The sequence below is a fragment of the Entelurus aequoreus genome, linkage group LG02 (assembly GCF_033978785.1).
Source record: "Entelurus aequoreus isolate RoL-2023_Sb linkage group LG02, RoL_Eaeq_v1.1, whole genome shotgun sequence".
Taxonomy (NCBI): domain Eukaryota; kingdom Metazoa; phylum Chordata; class Actinopteri; order Syngnathiformes; family Syngnathidae; genus Entelurus; species Entelurus aequoreus.
Window position 1 is genome coordinate 49,746,245 of NC_084732.1, and position 25,943 is coordinate 49,772,187.

Sequence of the window (25,943 nt, forward strand, 5' to 3'; positions counted from 1 at the left end):
TTTAATTGACCCCACAAATGTGATGCTCCAGAAACTCAATCTGCTCAAAGGAAGGTCAGTTTTGTAGCTTCTGCAACGAGCTAAACTGTTTTCAGATGTGTGAACATGATTGCACAAGGGTTTTCTAATCATCAATTAGCCTTCTGAGCCAATGAGCAAACACATTGTACCATTAGAACACTGGAGTGATAGTTGCTGGAAATGGGCCTCTATACACCTATGTAGATATTGCACCAAAAACCAGACATTTGCAGCTAGAATAGTCATTTACCACATTAGCAATGTATAGAGTGTATTTCTTTAAAGTTAAGACTAGTTTAAAGTTATCTTCATTGAAAAGTACAGTGCTTTTCCTTAAAAAATAAGGACATTTCAATGTGACCCCAAACTTTTGAACAGTAGTGTACCTAATCTAAATTTGATGCACTTTGGCTTCCACATTGTTTCCTCAAGTCTTTTTCACAAAAAACATTTAAAACACTTTTTTGTAGTCTAGCTCATATATAAGATATGCGTTAGTGTGAATTCTGCATAAATTTTGCTCCAAAGTCACTTTTCAACCCATTGTTTGAGCCTGTCTACAATATTAGATTTTGGAGGCGTTCCCAAATTGCAAATGAAACCACGCCTCACCCGCTCCAAAAGTTTAATGAATTATCTTTCGAAAATGACACAGTTTAAATATATATCTTGAAGTCGTCGCTGCTATTTTTTTCCCAGACATGTTCAAAAATACGAAGGTCCTGAGTTATCCTGAGTTCAATCCCGGGCTCGTTGAATCTCAGTAAAACTAAAATACTATTTGGTAACAGTAGAAGAGAAAGTCAAACACAAATACAAATCGACGGAATACAAATTGAAAGAGTAGTTGAAACCAAATTTCTAGGTATAATGATTGATGATAAATTGAACTGGAAATCTCACGTAAAAAATGTACAACATAAAGTAGCAAGAAACATGTCAATATTGAATAAAGCAAAACATGTTCTAGACCAAAAATCACTTCATATTCTCTACTGCTCACTAGTGTTACCATATCTGAGCTACTGTGTAGAAATATGGGGAAATAATTACAAAAGTACACTTCATTCATTAACAGTGTTACAAAAAAGATCAGTTACAATAATACATAATGTCGGATATAGAGAACATACAAATCCTTTATTTATTGAATCAAAGATACTGAAATTCCACGACATAGTGAATTTGCAAACAGCTAAAATTATACACAAAGCAAACTATAACCTGCTACCCAAGAATATACAACAATTCTTCTCAAAAAAAGAGGAGAAATATAATCTTAGAGAGAAATGTAATTTAAAACATTTGTATGCACGTACAACACTTAAGACCTTCAGTATATCAGTATGTGGAATTAAATTATGGAATGGATTAAGCAAAGCAATCAAACAATGTACTAATATGATCCACTTCAAGAAACTCTTCAAACTTAAAGTGTTTACAAAGTACAAAGAAGAAGAATGCTGAATTTATTTAATTCATCCATTCTTTCACTCTCAAAATAATCTTACTTATCTCATCATATGAAATGTAACTTACTTCACCAATTATTTTTTATTTTTTTGCGATTACTTATGGAGTATATTGTGAATAAATTGAGAACAGGAAGTGAACAAAAGTTTTAGAAACTGTTATGTAAAAGAAAAGGGGTAGGATTAAATGAGCTCTGCTTCTTCCTACTCCTTTTCGAACATGTTGAAAAGAGAAACTGGGAATTGTGATGTATCATGTTGTATGCTTGCATGTTCGAAATAAACTCAAACTCAAACTCAAACTCGGGATCTTTCTGTGTGGAGTTTGCATGTTCTCCCCGTGACTGCGTGGGTTCCCTCCGGGTACTCCGGCTTCCTCCCACCTCCAAAGACATGCACCTGGGGATAGGTTGATTGGCAACACTAAATTGGCCCTAGTGTGTGAATGTGAGTATGAATGTTGTCCGTCTATCTGTGTTGGCCCTGTGATGAGGTGGCGACTTGTCCAGGGTGTACCCCGCCTTCCACCCGAATGCAGCTGAGATAGGCTCCAGCACCCCCCGCGACCCCAAAAGGGACAAGCGGTAGAAAATGGATGGATGGATGTTCAAAAATAAACTTAATAAACATTATAAGCGCTATACAAGTATAACCCATTTACTTTTACCATATGCAAACGTAGATTCACTCGGACACAACATTAGGTACACCTGCACAGTCGCAGATTGATTCAGAAAATGCATTAAAAAAGCTGCTTTCAGCAGCAATACCTTCACTACATGTAGCATGTCAGTAATATTTTGTGCATGCCACGATTAGAGGAAAATAATAATTTAATATTTATAGGAGCTCCTCCCATACTGGCTGAGAGCTTGACTCAATGTCCAAATAAGAATTTCCACCTCGCTGTGACGTAACAACTTAGGTAGACTGCAGAACCCTGCAAACAGAGGCATCCAAAATTGCGTGCAAGCTCACGGCAAAATATATGGACCTTATTTAATGCTTTGGCATTGTTTAACAAGAGTATCCAACATTGTAACGTCTAGAAGTTAGAAAACAAAAACTTCATCATAGCGCCCCTGTACGTAACATCTCAACATTACTAATTTATTTATAATAAAGCTAAATAAAAAAATTATAAAGTAGATCTTTAATAATAACTAATTATTAAAGTAGTTATTACTAATAAATAACAATTAATATTATTATGTGTTGTCAACTTTGTACTTTTTTATGTCATTGCCTGAAATAAATAAATAAATGAAAAAAAAAGAATCTGCTCAGTATTTCAAGATGCCTGACAGACACAACATAGACAAATGATATTAAGGTGTTTAGCTATCTCTGAAATTAATCTGTGTAGTGTCATGTCTGATAGGTGTATTAATTAAGAATCGGCTTGGTGAAATTAATGTGTGTATGTAATTGATATTTAACTAATTGGATTCCTCAAATTGTACTAAGCAGTCAGAGGAATCAACTACAGTACTGGCATGCAAGAATAGCAGTAAATAACGTAAGTGGCTCGGAGCCGCATGGTAACTGTTTCAGTTATTTGTTTGTAGTACTGTTTCCTTTTAAACATAAAGATTAAAAAGAGGGATATTGATATGTCTGTGCCTACAGGCCAGTCACTGTGGCATATGCGTTGTTTGATGTGGAAAGCTGCTGTCTGTTGAGCAGAGTGCTAGAAGCCATATGCACACAGACCACTTGCAGGCTATCTGCAGGCTGATTCCCAGCAAGGCCCTGTGTTGTCTCATGAAGGAGTGCGAGCCCAGATGTGACTGTGGTCGTGCCTGCATTAAGGAAAAAAGTGCTATTACAGGAAATGGATGCTTTTAAAATAGGGGGGAACAGAAAATCTGGAGCCGAGCTGTGATGCATTGTTCTTGCTGCTCGGAGGACAGAGCCAAGACAGTTAATTTGTATGCCTTAGCCAAAAATAGGCAGGCTGTGTCACACAAAGAATTTAAAGACAATGCTTTTTATTTGCATAACAGCCAAGACCCAACAACCTTTATTCAAAATCTACAACCATGTAAAATCAGGCAAGTTTAGATGGATTAAACAAAGACTTAAAAATAATTCAAGCACCTGTGGGAGTTATAGGACGTTGGGTTTGGCATTGCAAAGTGTGACAATACCCTTCATTGTTATTCACAACAGAAAGAGTCTGTCACAGCTTCTTTGGAGAAAGGATACTGATGACCAAATTGGATTTCTTACTGAATGAGGAATCGGCTACTTGGGGACGGAGTAGTGAAAGTTGAGCCACCATGCTTTTGTGGAGATGCTAGTCAAGTGCCATTCATATTTCCTAGATTCTCCAGAGGCATTGATGTGCAGAGGATCATTCAGAGGATAACGGCTTCTCCAGCTGCCGAACAACACAAATCCTGGAAATCAGACAATGAATATTTAATCCTTTTCCTGCTGCTTTAAGTGACAAAAAAAAACATTTTAAAGAGTTGGTTTTCCCAGGCCTTTTAAGACTTTGCTTAACCAAGGGCTTTCACCCACTGAGAATATCAAGGTCTAATTGGGAAAATAATCTTCAATCCAAAAATGTTAATATTATGATTTTTTTCTATATTTAAAACACTCCCTTGTGGTCTAAATCAGTGGTCCCCAACCACCGGGCCGTGGCCCGGTACCGGTCCGTGGATCGATTGGTACCGGGCCGCACAAGAAATTAAAAAAATAAAAATAAATAAATAAATAAAAAATATTTTATTTTATTTTTATTAAATCAACATGAAAAACACAAGATACACTTACAATTAGTGCACCAACCCAAAAAAACTCCCTCCTCCATTTACACTCATTCACACTCATTCGCACAAAAGGGTTGTTTCTTTCTGTTATTAATATTTCTGATTCCTACATTATATATCAATATAGATCAATACTGTCTGCAGGGAAACAGTCCATGATTGTATTTTTTTATGACAAAAAAAAAACAATACCATAATTTTAACATGCATCATGCCTTATAAATAGAAAAACAAACTTTCAGATAAAATACTGTGTGAAAAACAATGCAATAGAATGTACTACTAACAACAACACTAGTTTTATGATGTAATGTCATAATAATGAACAGCATTTACCTTCAAAGACGTGCACCTGGGGATATGCTGATTGGCAACACCAAATTGGCCCTAATGTGTGAACATGAGTGTGAATGGTTGTCTGTTGAGCTGTTGGCCCTGCAGTAAGGTAGCGACTTGTCCAGGGTGTATCCTGCCTTCCGTTTGAGTGCAGCTAGGATAGGCTTGCAACCCCCATAGGGACATGCGGTAGAAAATGGATGGTTTACCTTGGAGAGTGGACTTCTACGATATCTCCTTCGAGCTGCTTCTCCGTCAAACACAACATTAGCAGCTTTTCCGTATTTACATGGATAAATGTCTGCCGTTTGAATATTATTTTACCACTCTTGGCTGACGTCAAACTCATTCTGCTTCAGTATGGGGCAGACGAGCAGTGCTACGCTCATACTGCTTCGTCAAGTTGACTACACACTCAGTCATGTTTTTGATTATTTATTTTTTTCAATTAAATTAAGATCATCCTTATCTTTTTATTTTTAGCACTGTCCTTCACACTCACTTATTTTGTTCCATTAGTTGGAAATCAAAGTTATGTCAATCTCCAGCAATAAGCTATTGCTAGTGAATAAGACCATATGTTTTACGCGGATCTTACGGGGTTCACAGTGACATTCGCTCTGTTAAATTATAGCAGAGATGCTTGTATCTCAAGTGTTTGCTTGCAATTTAAACCCTAACAATTGCAGAGAGAAAGCTCTAATCGCAAAACACTCTTAAATTTGGCACTCTTAAGTTGAGGTACCACTGAATTCACGATTTGGTTATAATATAAAGTTTTCAGCGTCCTGTGATAGTGTTTTTATGAATTGAAAGTTAACATGTCAGGCAGTGTTGGGGTTCATCGTCCTTGTTTTATTTTACTTATCAGAAATCATATTCATTTTCCCCTTTAAAAATTGCATATTCACCATGACTATTACATAGAGTATATACTTTTGTCACAGAAAGAAACAAAATGGCTTATAGTATCTACGTTCATCATTAGATCCTGTGCAGCTGTTTTTTTTTACTACTTTCCCAAACGGGCAAGTGAATTACTAGCCCCATTTGGCATTTAACTTGTCTCTGGCAGCTAGGCAGTCATTATTATTGATACATGTAATATCTTGGTGGAACAACTTAGCATAAGATGTTAGTATGCAGTGATGGTGTTTATGGCTTATCTTGACTGCAGACCTAGAATTTTTCTAACAGTTTAAAATAAAATAGATAATTTGTGGGATTACCTCCTTATTAACACCAACAGCCCTTTGAGACACTTGTGATTTAGGGCTATATAAATAAACATTGATTGATTGATTGAAATACATCAATTGGCACTGTTTTCTAAAAATCAAGCTGTGTTTTAGTTCTGTAAATTTGACACGCAATGTGGGTACTTAGCAATTGTCAAAAAAGTCAATTTAAACCTTTGTTAAAACTTTTGGTCACTACAATGCAGTTTAATCTCTCTTTAACCGTGCAACTCTTTTGTATTTTCTGATAGGAAACATGTTTGCACTACTTTGTTGTGTGGTTATTATGTACCTGTATTTCTCAAACAATTTTAAGCCATTGTTATTTTGCTGCCCAAACATAGAACCCAGTGAGCTTTTCTCCCAGGTCTAGTGAAAAGAATGAATTATTCAAATATCAAGCACGCTTTCATCTGGCCATGTGTGTGCTTTGATCTTGGAATCGGGAGGTTGCTTGAATGCCTGCATTGTCACGTTATGTTTCCAGTGTGTGGATTATTGAAATCTTTACCCATCTTCTAAAGTTTACAAGCACACTGCACAGGAAGGCTGGCACTGCAAATCTCCAGATGTTGTTTATTTGCCAGTAGAGCTACATGGCTGCGGGCTCTAAGGCTGGTTTATCCACGACATTAAAAATATAGTCATTCACTTACATTACAGTAGATGTTCTAGTTCATCGACGTCCAATACAAGGCATATATGGCCACATTAAATGTAGTTTTAAAAAAATACAATAATTGGATTTGGTAGATTTTGTCATTCTTATTGTCTTAGCATTTGTTTAGTATGTTGAGGTTTCCCGGTGTGTTCTGGTTAAAAATACATTTGGTAATGAAGTGAAGGAACAAAAATGTTCTCGTAATTTAGATAGTAGGGGGTGAACATTTCATAGAATGGTAGATAAGAACCATGGCATTGCTTGGCTACAGCTGGACACATAATTAAAGCCTCCTTACCTATAATTTGACTAATAGTTTTGTTTTGCGGCATGTTATTAACATATGAAAGGGCTAAGCATGGGTCATATGCATTGCGACAACAATTAGTGCAGACCTGAGGGCACAAGAATGTTTAGAGCCATTGTTAATTGGAAATCTGTACAAAGCTTTGCATTAATTAGAATTTAGTTACATCTGCTTTAAACCCAATTTATCCAGTTGCTTCTCTGTATTTTTATGAACAGCTATGTCTGTTTCCTTTCAATGTGTTCAGCTTTGAAGAGAATGGGATTGAATTAGATTCATTTGAGAGACTGTGCTGCTGGAGCTGTTTTTTCATGCTAATACTATGTGTTGTTTTCCATGCAAACGCTTGTTTAGATGTACGTAACAGTTTCAGTACACGTCTATTTGTATAAAATGTGTAGATATCCCATTTGTATTCATTTAGTAGTTTTAAGAGTTTTAAGCAGAAGCTGTTTTTTTGTCTTGCACATTGTATGTTTGAATCCCTCTTATTAGTAATATAAAGATTCCAGTTTCAGTGGTAAAAAGGAGATTCATGTAAAATCATGTGCAACTACAATCAACACACTGTAGCCCTATGTGACCGTCATGTTCCTGTTCCTGCAGGTCGCAATGAGCTGATTGCCAGATACATCAAGCTTCGGACTGGGAAGACGAGGACTCGCAAGCAGGTAAGACGAGAAATGCGGCTGACTAATCCTCTGTCACAGCCATGTCGCATGAACAGATGTCGCTGGATTTAGCCATCTCTGAAATTGTCACTCTTAGTTCCGCTTTCAAACACACATAATAATTTTAGTTCTCGTGAATGTGTAGATAAAAACATTAATCAGTTTTCCCTTTTTACAAATTATAAATTACCTCCCTCAAATGTATTTAAACTCATGACCACCCTTTGCTCAAAATGTAGCCTTTAATTTCTACAATAAATTAGTTTTACGTGATACATTTATGAGCATCAATGACATGTCATGTAAAAAGAAACTAACCACTGTTACTGAAAATATTCCTTGTCCTCGTAAAGTAAATCACAGTGTTCATGCACTTGGCTGTGGTAGAAGTTTTTATTAATGGGGTGGAAAGTCTAAGCTTTAATACATTGGTACAGTCTCTAACCAACGAGACTTTCTGTCGTTTATGTTTGGGGGTGCATCCTGTCTTCTGCAGGCCGCACACACAACTTTGACCACAGAGATGAGCTCATATTTCTGAATCAAAGTGATGAATTACAGATGGCATTTGTTCTGAAAATGGCCCGATTCGTTTTTACAAAATAAACACAGCAAACGCAGAATCGAGGGATGTTTAGTACTATTCTTTTTGGTGCATAAAGTAAATTACTTTTTCAATGACACAATGGAATATTAATTGTTAACTGCCAAAAAATGAGTAAAGATGGTGATGAGAATGTCATCATTACTCTGTAGGAAATTGACTGGTTCCTTAAGTGACCTTTGTTTTTTATGTACCGTATTTTCCGCACCATAAGGCGCCCCGTGTTATTAGCCGCACGTTTAATGAACGGAATATTTCAAAACTTTGTTTACCTATTAGCCGCCCCGTGCCATTAGCCGCACCTACGCTACGCTAAAGGGAATGTCAACAAAACAGTCAGATAGGTCAGTCAAACTTTAATAATATATTACAAACCAGCGTTCTAACAACTCTGTTCACTCCCAAAATGTAATGTGCAAATGTGCAATCACAAAAATAGTAACACTCAAAATAGTGCAGAGCAATAGCAACATCAATAACTCAACGTTGCTCATACGTTAGTGTCACGCAACACACAAAATAAACATTTAAAGCTCACTTTCTGAAGTTATTACTCATCCACAAATCCCTCGAATTCTTCTTCTTCGGTGTGCTTCACTTGTTTTTTGACACCATCTGTGATGTGGACGCGCATGCAGTCGTAGATCAACAGGAACGGCGCTGCGTGAAAAAAGTCACCCGGTGTCTTCGCGTAAACGTCTATCAACCACTCGCTCATCTTTTCTTCAGCCATCCATCCCTTCGAGTTAGCTTTTATGATGACGCCGGCTGGAAAGTTCTCTTTTGGCAAGGTCTTCCTTTTGAATATCACCGTGGGTGGAAGTTTCTGGCCGTTAGCATGGCAAGCTAGAACCACAGTAGGACGACTTCTCATTCCCTGTGGTGCGAATATTCACCGTACGTGTTCCCGTTGTATCCACAGTGCGGTTCACATGAATATCAAAAGTCAGTGGAACCTTGTACGCGTGTCTCTTAGTAGGAGACATTTTGTTGTCTTTACAGAAAAACAAATGAAATTAAATATCCGCGAGCTTCTTCTTCTACGGGGGCGGGTGCTCACCTTGGCGGTTGCTTACAGTAGAAGAAGAAGCGCTTCCTCTTCTATGGGGGCGGTTGCTTACCGTAGAAGAAGAAGCACTTCCTCTTTTACGGGAAAAAAGATGGCGGCTGTTTACCGTAGTTGCGAGACCTAAACTTTATGAAAATAAATATGAATATTAATCCATATATAAGGCGCACCGGGTTATTAGCCGCACTGTCTGCTTTTGAGAAAAATTGTGGTTTTTAGGTGCGGCTTATGGTGCGGAAAATACGGTACTTATATTGATAAGTCACACAAAGGATGTCTGCTATCTCTCAATAAATCTGCTTGTCAACTCAAGAAAGTTGCACAGGTAGTCTATAAGAAATACAAATCATAATTATATTTTTAAAAATGTCAAGCAATTTTCCCAAAATATTTTTATCCACATGAAAATACTATACATTTACATACTGTCAAGCACATGCCAAAGAAACTGTCTAGCGTAGAACAGTGGTGTGTCATGGGAGACGCCAAAGGTTGTCGTGGTTTCAGGGATGCAGATGAACGAGGTTGGAGCGTGAGGTAACAAAGGGGAATTTATTAATAAAACGAAAAAAAAGCGAGAGCAATGGGGAAGTGCTCTGACCAAACAGGCTATGACGAAAACAAAACAAAATGCAAAACACTTACAGGAAATGTGGAGCTGACGCCGTCCACACAGTACGAATGTACTTGCACTTCGCATCCAAAAGGATCGTCTATGTCCACCAGAGAATCGAGAATAGCAGCATCAAAAAACAATGTCCCGACAACCAAGGTAGAAACAGGATCAACATTAATAGTCTTAATTGCAAACAGACAACAGGTGAGAGGAAATGCTCTTGGACAGAAGTGAAGCAGGCACAGGAAAACACCAACAAAACCAGAAGAGCCGCCAAAATAAAAGCACAGGACAGGTACTAACACCAAACACAGGAGAACACCAACAAAAAGGCACGGCCTGATGTAACCAGCCGTGACAGAATGCCACCCCGCCCCAACAAAATGGATACCAGACGTTATAGAAAATGAGAAGAAAAAAAAAAGTCAAAATTCACGGGGCAGAGGGAGTTCAAGACGGCGGGTCGCCTGGCCATATATACTCGCAACCAGTAGGGAAGAGTCAGATGGCGGCGACCACGGAACGGACACATTATTGGCCAACGAGGGGGCCGCTGGAGTCGATGAAGGTGGCCTTGGGGAGGGGCCCGCTGGAGACAAAGAAGGCGGTGGCCTCGGCGAGGAGCCCGCTGGAGACCAAGAAGATGGCGACGCCGTGAGAGGAGCCGCTGAAGACGATGACGTCGTCGTGGGAGGAGCCAGAGCAGCAGGCGGCTGGTCTGGAGGCGTATCCCGAGCCAGAGCAGCAGACGGCTGGTCCGTCGGCGTGTCCCGAGCCTGAGCAGCAGGCGGCTGGTCTGTCGGCGTGGGAGCCGCTGAAGACGAAGATGGCGTCGTCGTCGTCGAAGGACCCGCTGAAGACGAAGATGGCGGGCGCACCGTTGGCGGCTGCACCGTCGGCGGCTGCACCGTCGGCGGCTGCACCGTCGGCGGCTGCACCGTCGGCGGCTGCACCGTCGGTGGCAGGAGGACAGGAGGGAGTGGCGGAGGCGACTCCAGGACAGGATGCGGCGGCAACGCTGGGGATGGACAACGCTTCGCTGTGGCCATTAGTGCCACAATCCTCTCAAGCCGCTGGGTCATGGAAATTTCCTTAGGTTCACTCACTGGCTGGTTAATTTCTGCCACAGGATTCTTCGCTGGCAGCATAGCCCTTGCAGGAGGTAGAAGCCAGGCTGGGTGTAGCTGTATCTCCCCAGTTGTACAGCTACCAGCCCTAGCCCCCCCCCTCAGGAAGCGGATACCAGACGCTGTCACTGGTTTGAGGGAGGAGCAACCCACCCTCGACCTGAGCGGGAGAAGAAGAACAGGGTGGGTGGGCCTTGGGCACTTTGAGCACCTGTGGCGTGGTGTCCTCTTGGTCTCCAGCGCCTGGGCTACACTGGCTAATAGCCCAAGCGCTGAATGAGGAAGCAAAGTGGTTGATGGGGAATCCATATTCCACCTCCTTAGGAAAGGAGTCATGCTGTCTCTGAGCCCCCAGCAGAAGAGGAGGCTGCGCGTTGTGACAGCGCGATGAAATGGGCTTCCGTCTTTTTCGACGAGGCGCAGGCTCGGCACTCGGCCAACAAGTGTCTATTGGGACCAGACCGCCATCTGGTCCCCACATTAATGTCTCTTGTACCCCGGGGGAGAGGGGGTACCGCGAAGCCTCTGCTTCCAGATTTGCCCCAAAAAATCGCTTGTATTCCTCGTCTGCAAAATCACACAGTCGGAACATTCTGTCATGCAGTGATAAGCGGTGTGTCATGGGAGACGCCGGAGGTTGTGGTGATTTTAAGTATGCGGATGAACGAGGTTGGAGCGTGAGGTAAAAAGGGTATTTATTAATAATGAACAAAAATTGAGAGCAACAGGGAAGTGCTCTGACCGGAAAGGCTATGACTAAATTAAACAAAATGCAAAACACTTGAAATGTGGAGCAGACGGCATCCACACGTACAAGTGTACTTGCGCTTAACATCAACAAAAGATCATCTATGGTCTCCAGCGAATAAAGAATCGATAACATCAACAAACAATGTTCTGACAACCAAGGTAGAAACAGGATCAACTTAAATGTCTTAATTGCAAACAGAAAACAGGTGAGGGGAAATACTCTTAGACAGAAGTGAAGCAGCCATGGGAAAACACCAACAAAACCAGAAGAACTGCCAACATAAAAGCACAGGACAGGAACTAACACCAAACACAGGAGAACACCAACAAAAACGCACGGCCTGGTGTAACCAGCTGTGACAGAAACAGGGGACACTAAAAAGGCTTCTTATAGCCATCAGAAGCTTGCTAGAAAAAAGTAATTGCCGAAATTAGCCCAATAACAATTGTAGAAGAGTTTTTAACGGGGAACTGCACTTTTTATTTTTTTTATTTTGCCTATTGTTCACAATCATTATGAAAGACATGACAACGGATGGATTTTTTAAAATGCATTCTAACTTGTAAATAAACGTAAATAAAAGTCTGTTTGCAGCTGAGCCAATGGCAGGTCCTCTATTTCGCCCACAAAATCCAATAAATAACCATTCAAAAACCGCCAAAAATACTCCATTTACATTTCATGACTTGAATATTAACCAAGTATTAGTGATATTGTTATTATAAGCGCTAACACAGACAAACTATTTATAGCAGCGCCGTAATCACAAGCTTGTGTGCAATTTCGACATGATAGACTGGTGAGATGTTTCCTCGCTTCCTTGCTTCCTGAAAGTTTATTGTAGATCATAAATCATGCCTCTCACATGGATAGAGGAAGGCTGAGGACATATTTCGACAAGTTGGTACATTTTGACAGCAAATTTAGGCTTGGAAATGGCGAGAATGACACGAAAAGACGCTTGGGTCGACCCACCATTTTTTTGCGAGGGTTATGAGTCATTCTTCATCTAAATGGGAATATATGAACATCCTCGTAGTCTGCATCCTAATGACAAACACACAGACGTTTCACAGTAAGTAAGTGATGTTTATTATGTTTGTTGGCTCTCATGAAGTCTGCAGTGAGTAATAATCAGTGAGGCTGTTAAAAAAACGTTGTGATGCGTTCATGAAATGTTTGCACCGCGTACGCTTAAAATGATCAACATTTGTAGATATTACATGTTATTATATATGTCCCTTTTACTACATTACATATATTATTTCATCATGTATAGAAAATCTTAATGGAGGTGTTTGGATGTTTTTTAAAGGGCTTTATACGTTTGTACTAGGCTGAATAGAGCAGCTCCAATAAGCTCCATTGTGAGCAGACTTTTGATCGCATTTATTTAATATTTAGAATGCATTAAAAAAAAACATCCATCGTAATGTTTTTCCTTAATGAATGTAAACGATAGGCAAAATTTAAAAAAAACAAGTGCAGTTCACCTTTAAAACCAATATGCATTGACTGATTTTAAAAGATCCCTCTATTTGTGTTGACATGGAATTAAAAATACAAATACAATTGAAGATTTTTCTAAACATAGACTCCAAGAAAAGCATATTTCTGTGTGTTGTATCTGTATAATTACGAAGTTCCAAATTTGTGTTTAGGTCATTTAACTACTTCCCATAATTTACTGTGATAGATATTACTCATTACAAGTATGACGAGGATCATGTACATTTACCATTGCTACCACTGGACATCCAAACAGACCAATTGGATATGCAATCTAAAAGAGAGCTTTGTAACAGAATGCCAATGATTTTTGACAAAATATTTTAAAAAAACTCCATTGCAGGGCTGCAGCTATCGATTATTGTAGTAATTGCATAATCTATTGATTAGTTTGTTCGATTAATGGAGTAATCGGATAAAACACTTTATAGCCTCAAAGGGGACTTACTAATTTATAGACTTTAGGGAAAGTAGTTTAAATAACAATGATGTTTTTAGCTTGCCATAACCTTAATTGTTTTGTTCTAATAAATGCACATCATCATCATTGAAATTGCACTTTTATAATGTGTACATTGATAAAAACAACAAAAAAATCTCCTATTTTGCCGCCACACAGATCATTGCACCCACACACCACCACGCTAATGTGTGGTCTTTTGCAGCAGCTGTGTGAAAACTATGTCCGCATATTTGAAGTTCTATCAATAAAGATTTATAATTTTTTATTAGTCATACTCATTAAAACGATTAATCAAAGCAACCGAATATAAATCAATGTTTTTTCCTTATTGAATTATTCTATTTAATCGATTATTCGTTGCAGCCCTAAATACCCAGATTTAAAGTGACTTTTTGCAACTTGGTCAAAGTAATAATTTTTAACCAAAACATTTTTACAAGAACACCCTCGTATAGCTTATGTTTCCATTAGTGGTTTAAAATAACTTTCAGAATCAGCTTTATTGGCCAAGTACGTTTAACACATAAGGAAGTTGACTTGGTAGACTTCTCTCTTTGTTCAATGCAAGAAACAAAGAAAAACACAACAACTACGAGAGAGCAAAGTACCGTTGTGGAGAATTAAGAAGTAAGACAAGCATAAATATTTGAGATATTTTCAGCGGTGTAGAGACCTTTGAAAACAAAAGGATTTCAAAATGGATGCCAAGGTAACTACATTCCTGTTTAACCGGTGAGTAAAATTATACTCTTCGCCAAACACTGCTTTTGTTGCATTATGTTATATTGTAACTGATCTATATTAACTATATTATGACTATGAATATGACTGATAATTGTGTTGTGAATGTGTTTACAATTTATGAACGAATTTGTCATTTTTGCTGTTGTTACGATAGTCAATACCAGGGGTGTCAAACTTGTGTTAATTGAGGGCCACATCACAGTTATGACTGCCTAGGGCTGCATGTAATGGTGAATAATTTATATATAAATTTACAGTATAAGGATTTGCCTCATGATATTATTACACAATTGCACGCTTATTAGATTTTTATTTTTTTGTATGTACACTGTAAAAAGAAAGCTATCGATTTTACGGTAAAAAACTGGAAGCTCAGTTGCCAGAATTTTACTGTACAATTTACAGTGTTTTTTGTTTTTTGTTTACAACATATTTGTTAGGGTGTGGTGATGTGGATCCCAAGGATGCAGAGACGAGTTTGGGTTTACAATTGCTCTTCCTCTTTATTTGGCGGAAGCACAAGGTAGCAAAAAACAATGGCGATGGTGGAAAACACAACACACCATGTAACAAACTACTGAGAGAAAAAACACAAAACTAAAGGCGCTAGACAAGGCTAGGAAAAATATACTTCATGAGAGAAGTGATAAAATAAGGTACCAAAATAAAACGCTAGACAAGGCTAGGATTATACGGGCCAACCTGAGGTGAAAGGTTCGCGACTTAGTGAGTCCTCTTGCACGACCAACCGTTTGGTAGCAATGGCAAAGTTCCGGCGCTCACCGGCCGTCAGCAGCCAGTAAAAATAGGCTGCTGCTAATCAAGCTCAGGTGTGTGCTGCTGCCTTGCATCAGCTGCACTCCATACTGTGGATGAGAGAGAGAGTGAACATGGTGCAGACAATAGAAATAGGCAAGGACATTTACAGATTACCACAGTACCCCACCCTCAACGGACGCCTCCTGGCGGCCTACCTGGCTTGTCTGGGAATCGAACGTAAAAGTCCTTGATCAAGTCCTTGTCAATTATAAGCGATCTAGAAATCCATGACCGTTCCTCTGGGCCGTACCCCTCCCAGTCCACCAGGTATTGGAAACCCCTTCCCCTTCTTTTCACATCCAAGATGGTGTTTACAGTAAATGCTGGGTGACCATCAACCAGCCTGGGTGGAGGAGGCGGTACCTCCGGAGGACTGAGTGGGCTGGATGAGACAGGCTTGATGCGGGACACGTGAAAAACAGGATGGCACTTGAGAGATCTAGGGAGATGGAGCTTGACTGCAACACGATTGATGATCTTGGCAATGGGGAATGGTCCAATGAACCTGGGAGCCAGTTTCCTAGATTCGGTGGCCAATGGTAGGTCCCGAGACGATAACCAGACCTTCTGTCCCAACTGGTAGTGTGGGGCTGGTGTGCGATGTCGGTTGGCTAAGACCTGGTTCCTGGCCGATGTTCTTTTTAACGCAGCCCTGGTGTTGCGCCAAGCCTGGTGAGCCCGACGCAGGTGTGCCGTTACGGATGGTACGTCGGCATTGGGTTGGGTAGAAGGAAAAACTGGGGGTTGGAAACCATAGGCGACGTGAAATGGAGACAGACCGGTGGCGGAGCTAATGAGAGAGTTGTGAGCGTATTCTATCCATGGGAGATTTTCAGACCAGGTTGCGGGTTGCTGATGACAAGTGCACCGGATGGCCGCCTCCAGGTCTTGGTTGGTCCGCTCGGTCTGTCCATTGCTCTGAGGGTGGTAGCCGGAGGATAGGCTAGGGGAGGCCCCCAGAGACTTGCAGAATGCTCTCCAGACGGCCGAGGAGAACTGTGGCCCTCTGTCGGATACAACATCAGTGGGGATGCCGTGCAGCCGGAAAGCGTGGAGCACTAATAATTGGGCTGTTTCAAGAGCAGACGGCAGCTTGGGGAGGGCTACGAAATGGGCCATCTTCGAGAACCGGTCCACAATGGTCAAAATGGTGTCGCTTCCCTCAGAGGGGGGCAGTCCTGTGACAAAATCCACAGCTATGTGTGACCACGGGCGGGAGGGGATGGGTAATGGGTGTAGCAGTCCTGCTGGGGCCTGGTGGGATGCCTTGTTCCGGGAGCAGACCCGACATGCTGCCACAAACGCCTTCGTATCTGCCAGAATGGATGGCCACCAAAAACGCTGGGAGAGGATAAAACTGGTGCGACGAATGCCTGGATGGCAAGCGATCTTCGACCCATGTGCCCAATCCAGAACGCTGGAACGGAGCCGAGGAACCACAAACAGCCGACCTGGTGGGCAGCCCCGCGGAGATGTGTCCGACTTCAGGGCCTCCAAGACCTGCCGCTCGATGTCCCACTGGAGTCCCCCAATGAAGTGGGTATGGGGAACAATAGGTTCAGGTGAGGAATCTTCCAAGGACGAAGAGTAGACACGGGACAGGGCATCGGGCTTCCCATTCTGAGAACCAGGTCGGAAAGTGATGATAAAGTTAAAACGGGTCAGAAATAGTGCCCACCTGGCCTGGCGAGGGTTCAGTCTCTGTGCGGTCCTTAAGTAGGACAGGTTCTTGTGGTCCGTGTAGACGATGAATGGTAGCTCCGCCCCTTCCAGCCAGTGTCTCCACTCCTGAAGGGCCAAGATGACCGCCAGAAGCTCCCTGTTGCCAATGTCATAATTCTTCTCGGCAGGGGATAGGCGACGAGAGAAGAAAGCACAGGGGTGCAACTTCTGGTCGCTGGTAGATTGCTGGGAGAGTACGGCCCCTACACCTGAATCAGAAGCGTCCACTTCAACAAAAAATTGGAGAGAACGGTCAGGGTAACAAAGCACAGGAGCCGAAGTAAACAATCTTTTTAGCCTTAGGAACGCGGAATTAGCATCGGGTGTCCATTCAAACAGAACCTTAGTAGAAGTTAGCCTCGTAAGTGGCTCAGCGACGCGACTAAAATTGCGAATAAATCGCCGATAAAAATTAGAGAAGCCCAAGAATCTCTGGAGGTGCTTCTTGGACACCGGAGTGGGCCAGTCTACTACTGCTTTGACCTTAGCAGGGTCCGGTCTGAGTCTACCCTCCTCAATGATAAATCCTAAGAAGGGTATGGAAGATGAGTGAAACTCGCATTTTTCTGCCTTGACGAACAGTTTATTTTCGAGCAAACGTTGAAGGACTAACCGAACCTGCTGCACATGTTCGTCAAATGTCGAAGAATAAATTAATATGTCGTCCAGGTAAACGAAGAGAAACCGCCCTGTCATGTCCCGAAAAATATCATTAATGAAGCCCTGAAAAACGGCAGGTGCATTTGTAAGTCCAAACGGCATGACAAGATACTCAAAATGTCCGAGAGGAGTGTTGAATGCGGTCTTCCATTCATCCCCCTCTCGGATGCGAACTAGATGGTACGCGTTACGTAGATCGAGTTTAGTAAAAAACCTTGCGGACTGTAAGGGAGTAAATGCAGAATCAAGGAGAGGAAGAGGATACTTATTCTTGACAGTAATCAGATTAAGAGCGCGGTAGTCTATACAAGGCCGTAGGGACTTGTCCTTCTTTTCGACAAAAAAAAATCCGGCGGCTACTGGTGCGGTCGAGGGGCGAATGAGGCCCGCAGCTATTGAAGTGTTTATGTATTCCTCTAGTGCTTTGAGTTCGGTGTTCGACACCTTGTACAAACGGGTCGATGGTAAAGCCGCTCCGGCTAGCAAATCGATACCGCAATCGTAGGGTCGGTGGGGGGGAAGTGAGAGTGCTCTATCTTTGCTAAACACCGCTCTTAAGTCATGGTAGTTTGTGGGCACGTTTGTCAAGTCTATGTTCTCTACAACGGTGGTAGGTGGCGGTGTGTGAGATCCCGCTGCGGAACGGAGACAATGTAGGTGGCAGGTAACACTCCAATTAATAATGGCCGAACGAGGCCAGTCTATGCTCGGGTTATGCTTCTGTAACCAGGTTAACCCAAGAATGATGGGCGCGGACCGTGATGGCACAATCAAAAAAATTATTTTCTCACAATGATTTCCAGACAAGCGCAGGTTGAGTGGGAGTGTCTGGTGGGTTATGCTGGCTAATAGGCGCCCATCTAGAGAATACACCCTCTTGGGTACATACAGTTTTACAACAGGAATCTTATGGAGTCTCATGAACTCAAAATCCAAAAAGTTATCATCTGCTCCCGAGTCAATGAGAGCGCAAATGTCTATTTGTTGGTTAGGCCAAGAAAGAGTACCTTTTAGCTTCATTCTGCCTGCGGCCAACGAAGGAGAACGGCGACCTCTGGTGGACGTGTCCTCTGGCGAGTGAGGGCGCGCTCGTGGCCGTGCGGCGGGGCGCGGCAGTTCCTTGCAGCGGGAGATGAGGTGATCAGCGCCTCCACAGTATAGGCAGAGTTGGAGGCGAAAACGGCGTTCCCTCTCGGCGGTGGTGAGTCGACGGCCTCCCAGTTGCATTGGCTCGTCTATCTGCCATGAAGGAGAGGTGTCTTCGGGGACGAGTTGCTCCGTCTTGCAGATGGCGGGTCTAGCAGGCGCTGATTGGCTGCTAGGTGGGGCTTGTCTTCCCCGTCGATCCCTCCTCTCCTCTAGTAGGCGGAAGTCGATTTGCACCGCCAGCTCAATTAGATCATCCAGGTTCGTCGGGAGTGACAGCGGGATCATCATATGACGAATTTCGTCCGCGAGACCCAGGAAGAAGGCGTCCAACAACGCCGAGGGACCCCAGTCACAGTCGGCCGCCATGGTGCGGAACTCGATCGCGTAATCCGCGACCCGTCGTGAACCCTGTTGCAGCCGGAAAAGGGATCTCGCTGCCTCTCTACCTGGGAGTCGTCGTTGGAATATTTGCTTCAAGGATTTGGAAAAGTTCGCGTATGTGGAGCTGGAGGTGGTCTGACGGTTCCATTCGGCAGTCGCCCAGGTGCCAGCGCGGCCAGACAGGTGAGAGATCACAAACGCTACTTTAGCCCGCTCAGAGGTGAAAGCGGACGCGTTTAGCTCAAAATGGAGTTCACACTGTGTCAGGAATTGTCTTACGTCTTCCTTTTCCCCGGAAAAACGTTCGGGTCGGGAAAGGCGTATATTGCTAGTACTAGCGGGTTGTGTAGGCTGGGTGGATGCCTGGTCAGGCACGGTGGTCGAGGTGGGTACGACGGTGGCTAACAGCATGTTGATTCGCTCCAACATGGCGTCTTGGCGCTCCGACATCCCCTGTAGACCTCGGCTCAGGTGGTCAAGCTGGTCCCCCTGCTGGTTGATCCTTTGAGCCTGGCCTTGCAATGCTCTCTTCCAGGAGTCTGTCTCTGCGGGTTCCATCGTGCTGGCCGGAACTTTCTGTTAGGGTGTGGTGATGTGGATCCCAAGGATGCAGAGACGAGTTTGGGTTTACAATTGCTCTTCCTCTTTATTTGGCGGAAGCACAAGGTAGCAAAAAACAATGGCGATGGTGGAAAACACAACACACCATGTAACAAACTACTGAGAGAAAAAACACAAAACTAAAGGCGCTAGACAAGGCTAGGAAAAATATACTTCATGAGAGAAGTGATAAAATAAGGTACCAAAATAAAACGCTAGACAAGGCTAGGATTATACGGGCCAACCTGAGGTGAAAGGTTCGCGACTTAGTGAGTCCTCTTGCACGACCAACCGTTTGGTAGCAATGGCAAAGTTCCGGCGCTCACCGGCCGTCAGCAGCCAGTAAAAATAGGCTGCTGCTAATCAAGCTCAGGTGTGTGCTGCTGCCTTGCATCAGCTGCACTCCATACTGTGGATGAGAGAGAGAGTGAACATGGTGCAGACAATAGAAATAGGCAAGGACATTTACAGATTACCACAATATTACTGTAAATGTAAAACGGTTCCACTGTTTTTTGTTTTTTTTTACGGTAGTACAAATGTTTCATTTTTACAGTGTACAATTTGAGCGATAACTTGCTTTGAAATTGTAAGTTAAGCAGATATTTAAGAATGTATTTTTATTTATTGCTAAATGTTTGGAAAGTACAATATCATAATATGTGTTGCATGATCAGATAATATTATTGTTTAAAACGTATGCAATTGCATGTAATACTGTACATGTCTGTTTTTTTGTAAAAATTGAAAGAACAAATACATTTAGCAAGAAAAGATGTACTTTGACAGAAATTATTTCCAGGCGTTTGCAGGCCACATAAAATGAAGCTACAGGGAAAATATGGATATATGGCATCAGCAAAAGGCCAAAGGTGTCATAACGTGGACTGTGAGGGTTTTGTTTTCCCGAGATGCAAGAATTGGAGCGTAGGTGGCGTGCAGGTAAAGACATAGTTTGATTATTACTATAAACTACAAAGTACAAACAAAAGGGTACAAACAAAAGGCGCGCACAAAGGCGGAGAACAAACTTGACTAATGAAACAAAAACTAGCACTTGGGCAAAAAACTATGAACATGAAACAAATAAACACTTACTGTGACAAGAATATAGACAAAGAAGAAGTCAAACAGAGTTAATGTCGCCAGGCTGACTTCCTGACAACTGCAAGCCTAAATACTGGTGACATGATTAGTGAAAACAGGTGCGTGACTCAAAATGTGAAACAAGTGAAATTAATGGTTGCTATGGTGACAAAACAAGGGAGTGAAAAAGCAGGAACTAAGTGACCAAAACCAAACAGGACATGACTAAAACAAAACATGATTCCACAGACATGACAGAGCCCTCCCCTTACGGACAGATCCCAGATGTCCAAAAAAACCAATGATCAAGAGTCATGGGAGGCCGGGAGGGGGACTTGGCGGTGGGTCGCCAGACCACGTGTCCCCGAATCCACCGGGGCAGAGTCAGGTGGCGGCGACGCTTAGAACGCAGCTGTACCTGACGTGGTGGGCGACCCGGGAAGGGGCACATCCGTGGCCGACGAGGAGGTCGGGCACTTGGCGTGGCGGACAACCAGGTAGCGGCCACTTCCGTGGCCGACGAGGAGGCGGGCGCTTCGTCATCGTGGCAGGCGTGGAATTTGCGCGCGTCCTCGTCGTGGCAGGCGGCGAAGCTTGGCGTGGCGGGTCTTGGCATGTCGGGTCTTGGCATGGAGGGTCTTGGCATGGAGAGTCTTGACATGGGGGGTCTTGGCATGGAGGGTCTGGGCATGGAGGGTCTGGGCATGGAGGTTCTTGGCATGGCGGTGCTTGGCGGCGTGGAGATGCTACGGGCGGCGCTTGGTGGCATGGAGATGCTACTGCAGGCACTTGGCGGCGTGGAGCAGCTACTGGCGGCACTTGGCGACGTGGAGCAGCTACTGGCGGCATTTGGCGGCGTGGAGCAGCTACTGGCGGCACTTGGCGGCGTGGAGCAGCTACTTGCAGCACTTGCCGGCGTGGAGCAGCTACTGGGGGCACTTGGCGGCGTGGAGCAGGTACCGGAGCTTGGCGTGGTGGGTCTTGGCGTGGTGCTAGCTTTGGAGCTGGCGCTAGCACCACGCCAAGGAGCGGATACCAGAAGCGCTCCCCGCGGTCTGGAACCGTTTTTAGAGGTGGGTGGAGGGAGGTCAGGAGGGGGGCAGAATCCTCCCCTCTAAATTGTCCAAAATGTCTTTCATCTTTTCCCACTTGGATTTTTGTGGGTGCAGAAAAAGAAACATTTCGTGGCATGGGTGTGGCATGAAAATCAGATAGCTTGACATGACTTGTTCTGATGTCCAAAAACATGTTCTGATAAAGTTTAGTTATTGACATGGAGTCTTTAGTTGGGAGCGGTTGACTGAAAAGAGAGTTGAGGAAAAAAAAATCTTTGTCTGTGATGTCATCCTCCGGCGACGGCGTGACGTCATCCTGGAGAAGCCGGGCAGGAAGCAGCCTGTTTCCGCCCGGAGGAGGAGGAGCTTGCGGGAACAAAGCCACCCGTCCCCTCGCAGAAGTCTTCCCAAACGTCCTTCGTCTTGGGCGTCGCTTCCGCGGCTGGGGCGACGTGCCAACGTCTTCGGACCAAACGGAGCTCAATGGCACCAGTTCTCCATTTGGCCCCCACATCAGGTCTCTGCGCTCCACGGAGGAATAGTGCAGCGTTTCCTCTTCCATCGCACGCAGTACCGCCCACGCTCCCTCGTCCAAACCTCTTGCTGAAAAACTTTTTGATGCTGGCGACATTCTGTCATAACGTGGACTGTGAGGGTTTTGTTTTCCCAAGATGCAAGAATTGGAACGGACGCGGCGTGCAGGTAAAGACATATTTTAATTATTACTATAAACTACAAAGTACAAACAAAAGGGTACAAACAAAAGGGTACAAACAAAAGGGTACAAACAAAAGGCGCGCACAAAGGCGGAGAACAAACTTGACTAATGAAACAAAAACTAGCACTTGGGCAAAAAACTATGAACATGAAACAAATAAACACTTTCTGTGACAAGAATATAGACAAAACTCACTTGGTATGGAACTATGGTAGCATGGGTAACATGGTTAGCAGAAGTCAAACAAAGTTAATGTCGCCAGGCTGACTTCCTGACAACTGCAATCCTAAATACTGGTGACATGATTAGTGAAAACAGGTGGGTGACTCAAAATGTGAAACAAGTGAAACTAATGGTTGCTATGGTGACAAAACAAGGGAGTGAAAAAGCAGGAACTAAGTGACCAAAACCAAACAGGACATGACTAAAACAAAACATGATCCCACAGATGTGACAGAAGGTGGAGTGGAAGTGTGGCAGTGATGGTTGGAGACCGTTTGAATATGAAATACAGTTTGTTTACTCCAATATTTACAGATGGATCGAAAGAGCCAATCACAGTCGAGCTGTTGGCGATCACAGCAGCAGTACAGTGGGTAAAAGAGTCACAGCTAAAAATTGGTGGCCTGCTCCTACTCAAGGTCAGCGTGAATCTCTGTTCAAACTGTTAGGTCGCAAAGAAGACAATATTTAGTTAACTACATGTATGAAATACTGTTTAGGCTTGAGAGGGTGAATACCAGTGTATGGTTCCTCTCAGTAAGACAGAGGCAAAGTCATTATTACCATACTTGCCAACCTTGAGACCGCATACAACATGTGACTGTGCCAGCACGCTGATTGTATGGTGAAAAAGCGGACGCGGCGACAGGTTGTAGAGGACGCTAAAGGCAGTGCCATCACGGCACGCCCTTAATATTGTTGTCCGGGTGAAAATCGGGAGAAATTCGGGAGAATGGTTGCCCCGGGAGATTTTCGGGAGGGGCACTGAAATTCGGGAGTCTCCTGGAAAAATCGGTAGGGTTGGCAAGTATGATTATTACAGGAAATATTTTGAAAGAGTGGCAATTACACTTGAACATGAGTACAACAGAAATACACGTATATACACTACAAAACATAGTTGAAGCGGGAAGAACTGTATGGCGAAGCACAAAAGAGGAAGGAATCATATTATGCATTAGATATGGACACACCAGACTGAATAAAACATTGCAGCTTAAAATTAAACACCCAACATGATTATGTGACAGTTGCAATGAGGTAGAGTCAGTGGAACATGAACAGAAAGGAGAAAACTAAGAGAGGAAGTTAGAAGACATTGACATAAGGAGGTTACTCTCAAAGGGGTATACTAAGCAGCAACCAGACATTTTTTGTGGAGTTTCTAGAAGAGACAGGTTTATGGAATGTAATTTAGTATGGGAAGGTATATACAATATGTATGTGTGTGAAGGAGGGATAAGGGAGGGAACTCTGGTTCACACTCCAATACAGTAGGTGGCAGTTATGCACCTCTGACATTTAGCGCCCCGCCATAAAACAAGAAGAAGGTGAATACAATTTTGTTGCGGGCCAGATCTCGCCCAAAGGCCTTGAGTTTGACACCTGTGGTCTAGACATTCAATGATAGCTAACGTTAGTAGCAAAGCTTTGCTAAATTGCTATTTTTTGCTAACAAACTGATTTTACCCTCATCTGCTATTAGTTAACAGTGAAACCATGTATGTGTTTAGGGGCTTTGCACGCTCTCTCCCCGGCTTCTATTGTGTGCAGAGGTGTGGACTCGAGTCACATGACTTGGACTCAGGTCAGACTCGAGTCATGAATTTGATAACTTTAGACTCGACTTGACAAAATGTAAAGAGACTTGCAACTCGACTTGGACTTTAACATCAATGACTTGTGACTTCACTTGGACTTTCCCCAAAACCCAACGATTAAAAAGTTATTCGGGAGCGCTCCATATCTTCCAAAGTGTATGTGTGTGTGTCTGTCAGGGAGTGTGCGCTCTGTCAGCGTGTGTGTCGGTCAGTACAATAGCCAATCAAATTAGATCCATGTTGTTTTCGTCCCACGGCATTCATCCAATCAAATTGCAGAGCAACCACCGAAGAATAGCTCTCAAACAATGCGCCAGTGAGGAAAAATGACGCTAAAGATAGTTTTGTTCGGGTATTAAAAGCTACGACTTGGTCAACAAAAAACTAATTGCAACAACTTCCAACTTCGTTCGACATTTGAAGTTGCAAACAGAACGGTAAGTTTTGAAGGTAAGCTAACGTTTATTGGCTAAGTAACGTAACTTTTATTTGCTGTGTAGTTAAATCAGTGAGGCTGTAAACTCACTGCTAACGTTATAACCATAGACATCTTATAAGTAGACGCAGCATCGAGCGCTACTGCCTAATGGCGCTGACAAGACGCGGGGGTGATCCGCTCCACTCAGTGCAATTAATTTGGCAGGAGCAATGAACTGTCAGCGCATTTAATTCATTTTACCTCACTGAATACCACTGATTTTCACGCGCTTTTTTGTCATATGTGTAGCTATGATAAAGGACACATGTTTTGGCGTGTTTTATTATTCATAGTTTGCTTAACAGTAATATAATATTCTTATATGCTATAAGTGACCAGACGTCCGAGATCAAAACTGGGAATATAATCCCAGAGAAGGGGGAAAAAACGGTCAGCTGTTTTTAAATTCAAGAAACAATATGATTAGGTTATATAAACATGCGTATATTCTACATAAACAATGTATGAATACATTAGATATCTATATATCTTAGGCACCTATAGATTGTATCTCTGTTGCTGCAGCAGCAGAGAGTTTATTCTGTCTTGACACTTTGTATTGATATTTTGTATTACATTCTTCCCTTAAATGATCATGTTTACAGTGATTGTTTTATATGTATTTTTTATGTATGTCGCTTTGGATAAAAGCGTCTTCCAAATACTTTAACATAATCATATATAAACACCTGAAAGTCTTTACATCAGCTAAAACCACCAATTTGTTTCACTGGATTCAGAAAAAAAACAAATTCTGTTTTACCCAACAATGTTAGTATTTTAATATTGTTACTTGAAGACTTATTCCTGGTTACAATTATACCGTTAAGAAAGTATTGTCTTATATTTTGCCTAAAATGAGAACACATCATAATCAGTGGCGGCTGGTGAATTTTGTTTTAGGTGGGGCTGAAATTTTGTAAACCAAACCCAGTCATCTTCCCCCAGAAGATTTCTTTGTTGTTTAACATACAAATATTGAAGATATTTGCTCCTTCTCAACTCTGTGGTAATAATATTTTCACAAAATACAACCAATAGTACATTAATGTGAAATCTTACTTGTGAAAAGTAATCCCCCAA

At 42.7% G+C, this 25,943-nt stretch overlaps 1 protein-coding gene across 6 annotated transcripts in view; it reads left to right on the top strand.

Annotated features, from left to right (window-relative positions):
* Positions 1–25,943, top strand: part of tead1b (TEA domain family member 1b) — a 183,298-nt gene that overhangs the window by 107,811 nt on the left and 49,544 nt on the right. For all 6 annotated transcript variants that reach the window (XM_062028551.1, XM_062028560.1, XM_062028567.1 and 3 more), the window contains one exon: positions 7,422–7,486. In XM_062028551.1, the coding sequence (XP_061884535.1) occupies positions 7,422–7,486 (65 nt within the window). The remainder of the gene's footprint in view (positions 1–7,421; positions 7,487–25,943) is intronic.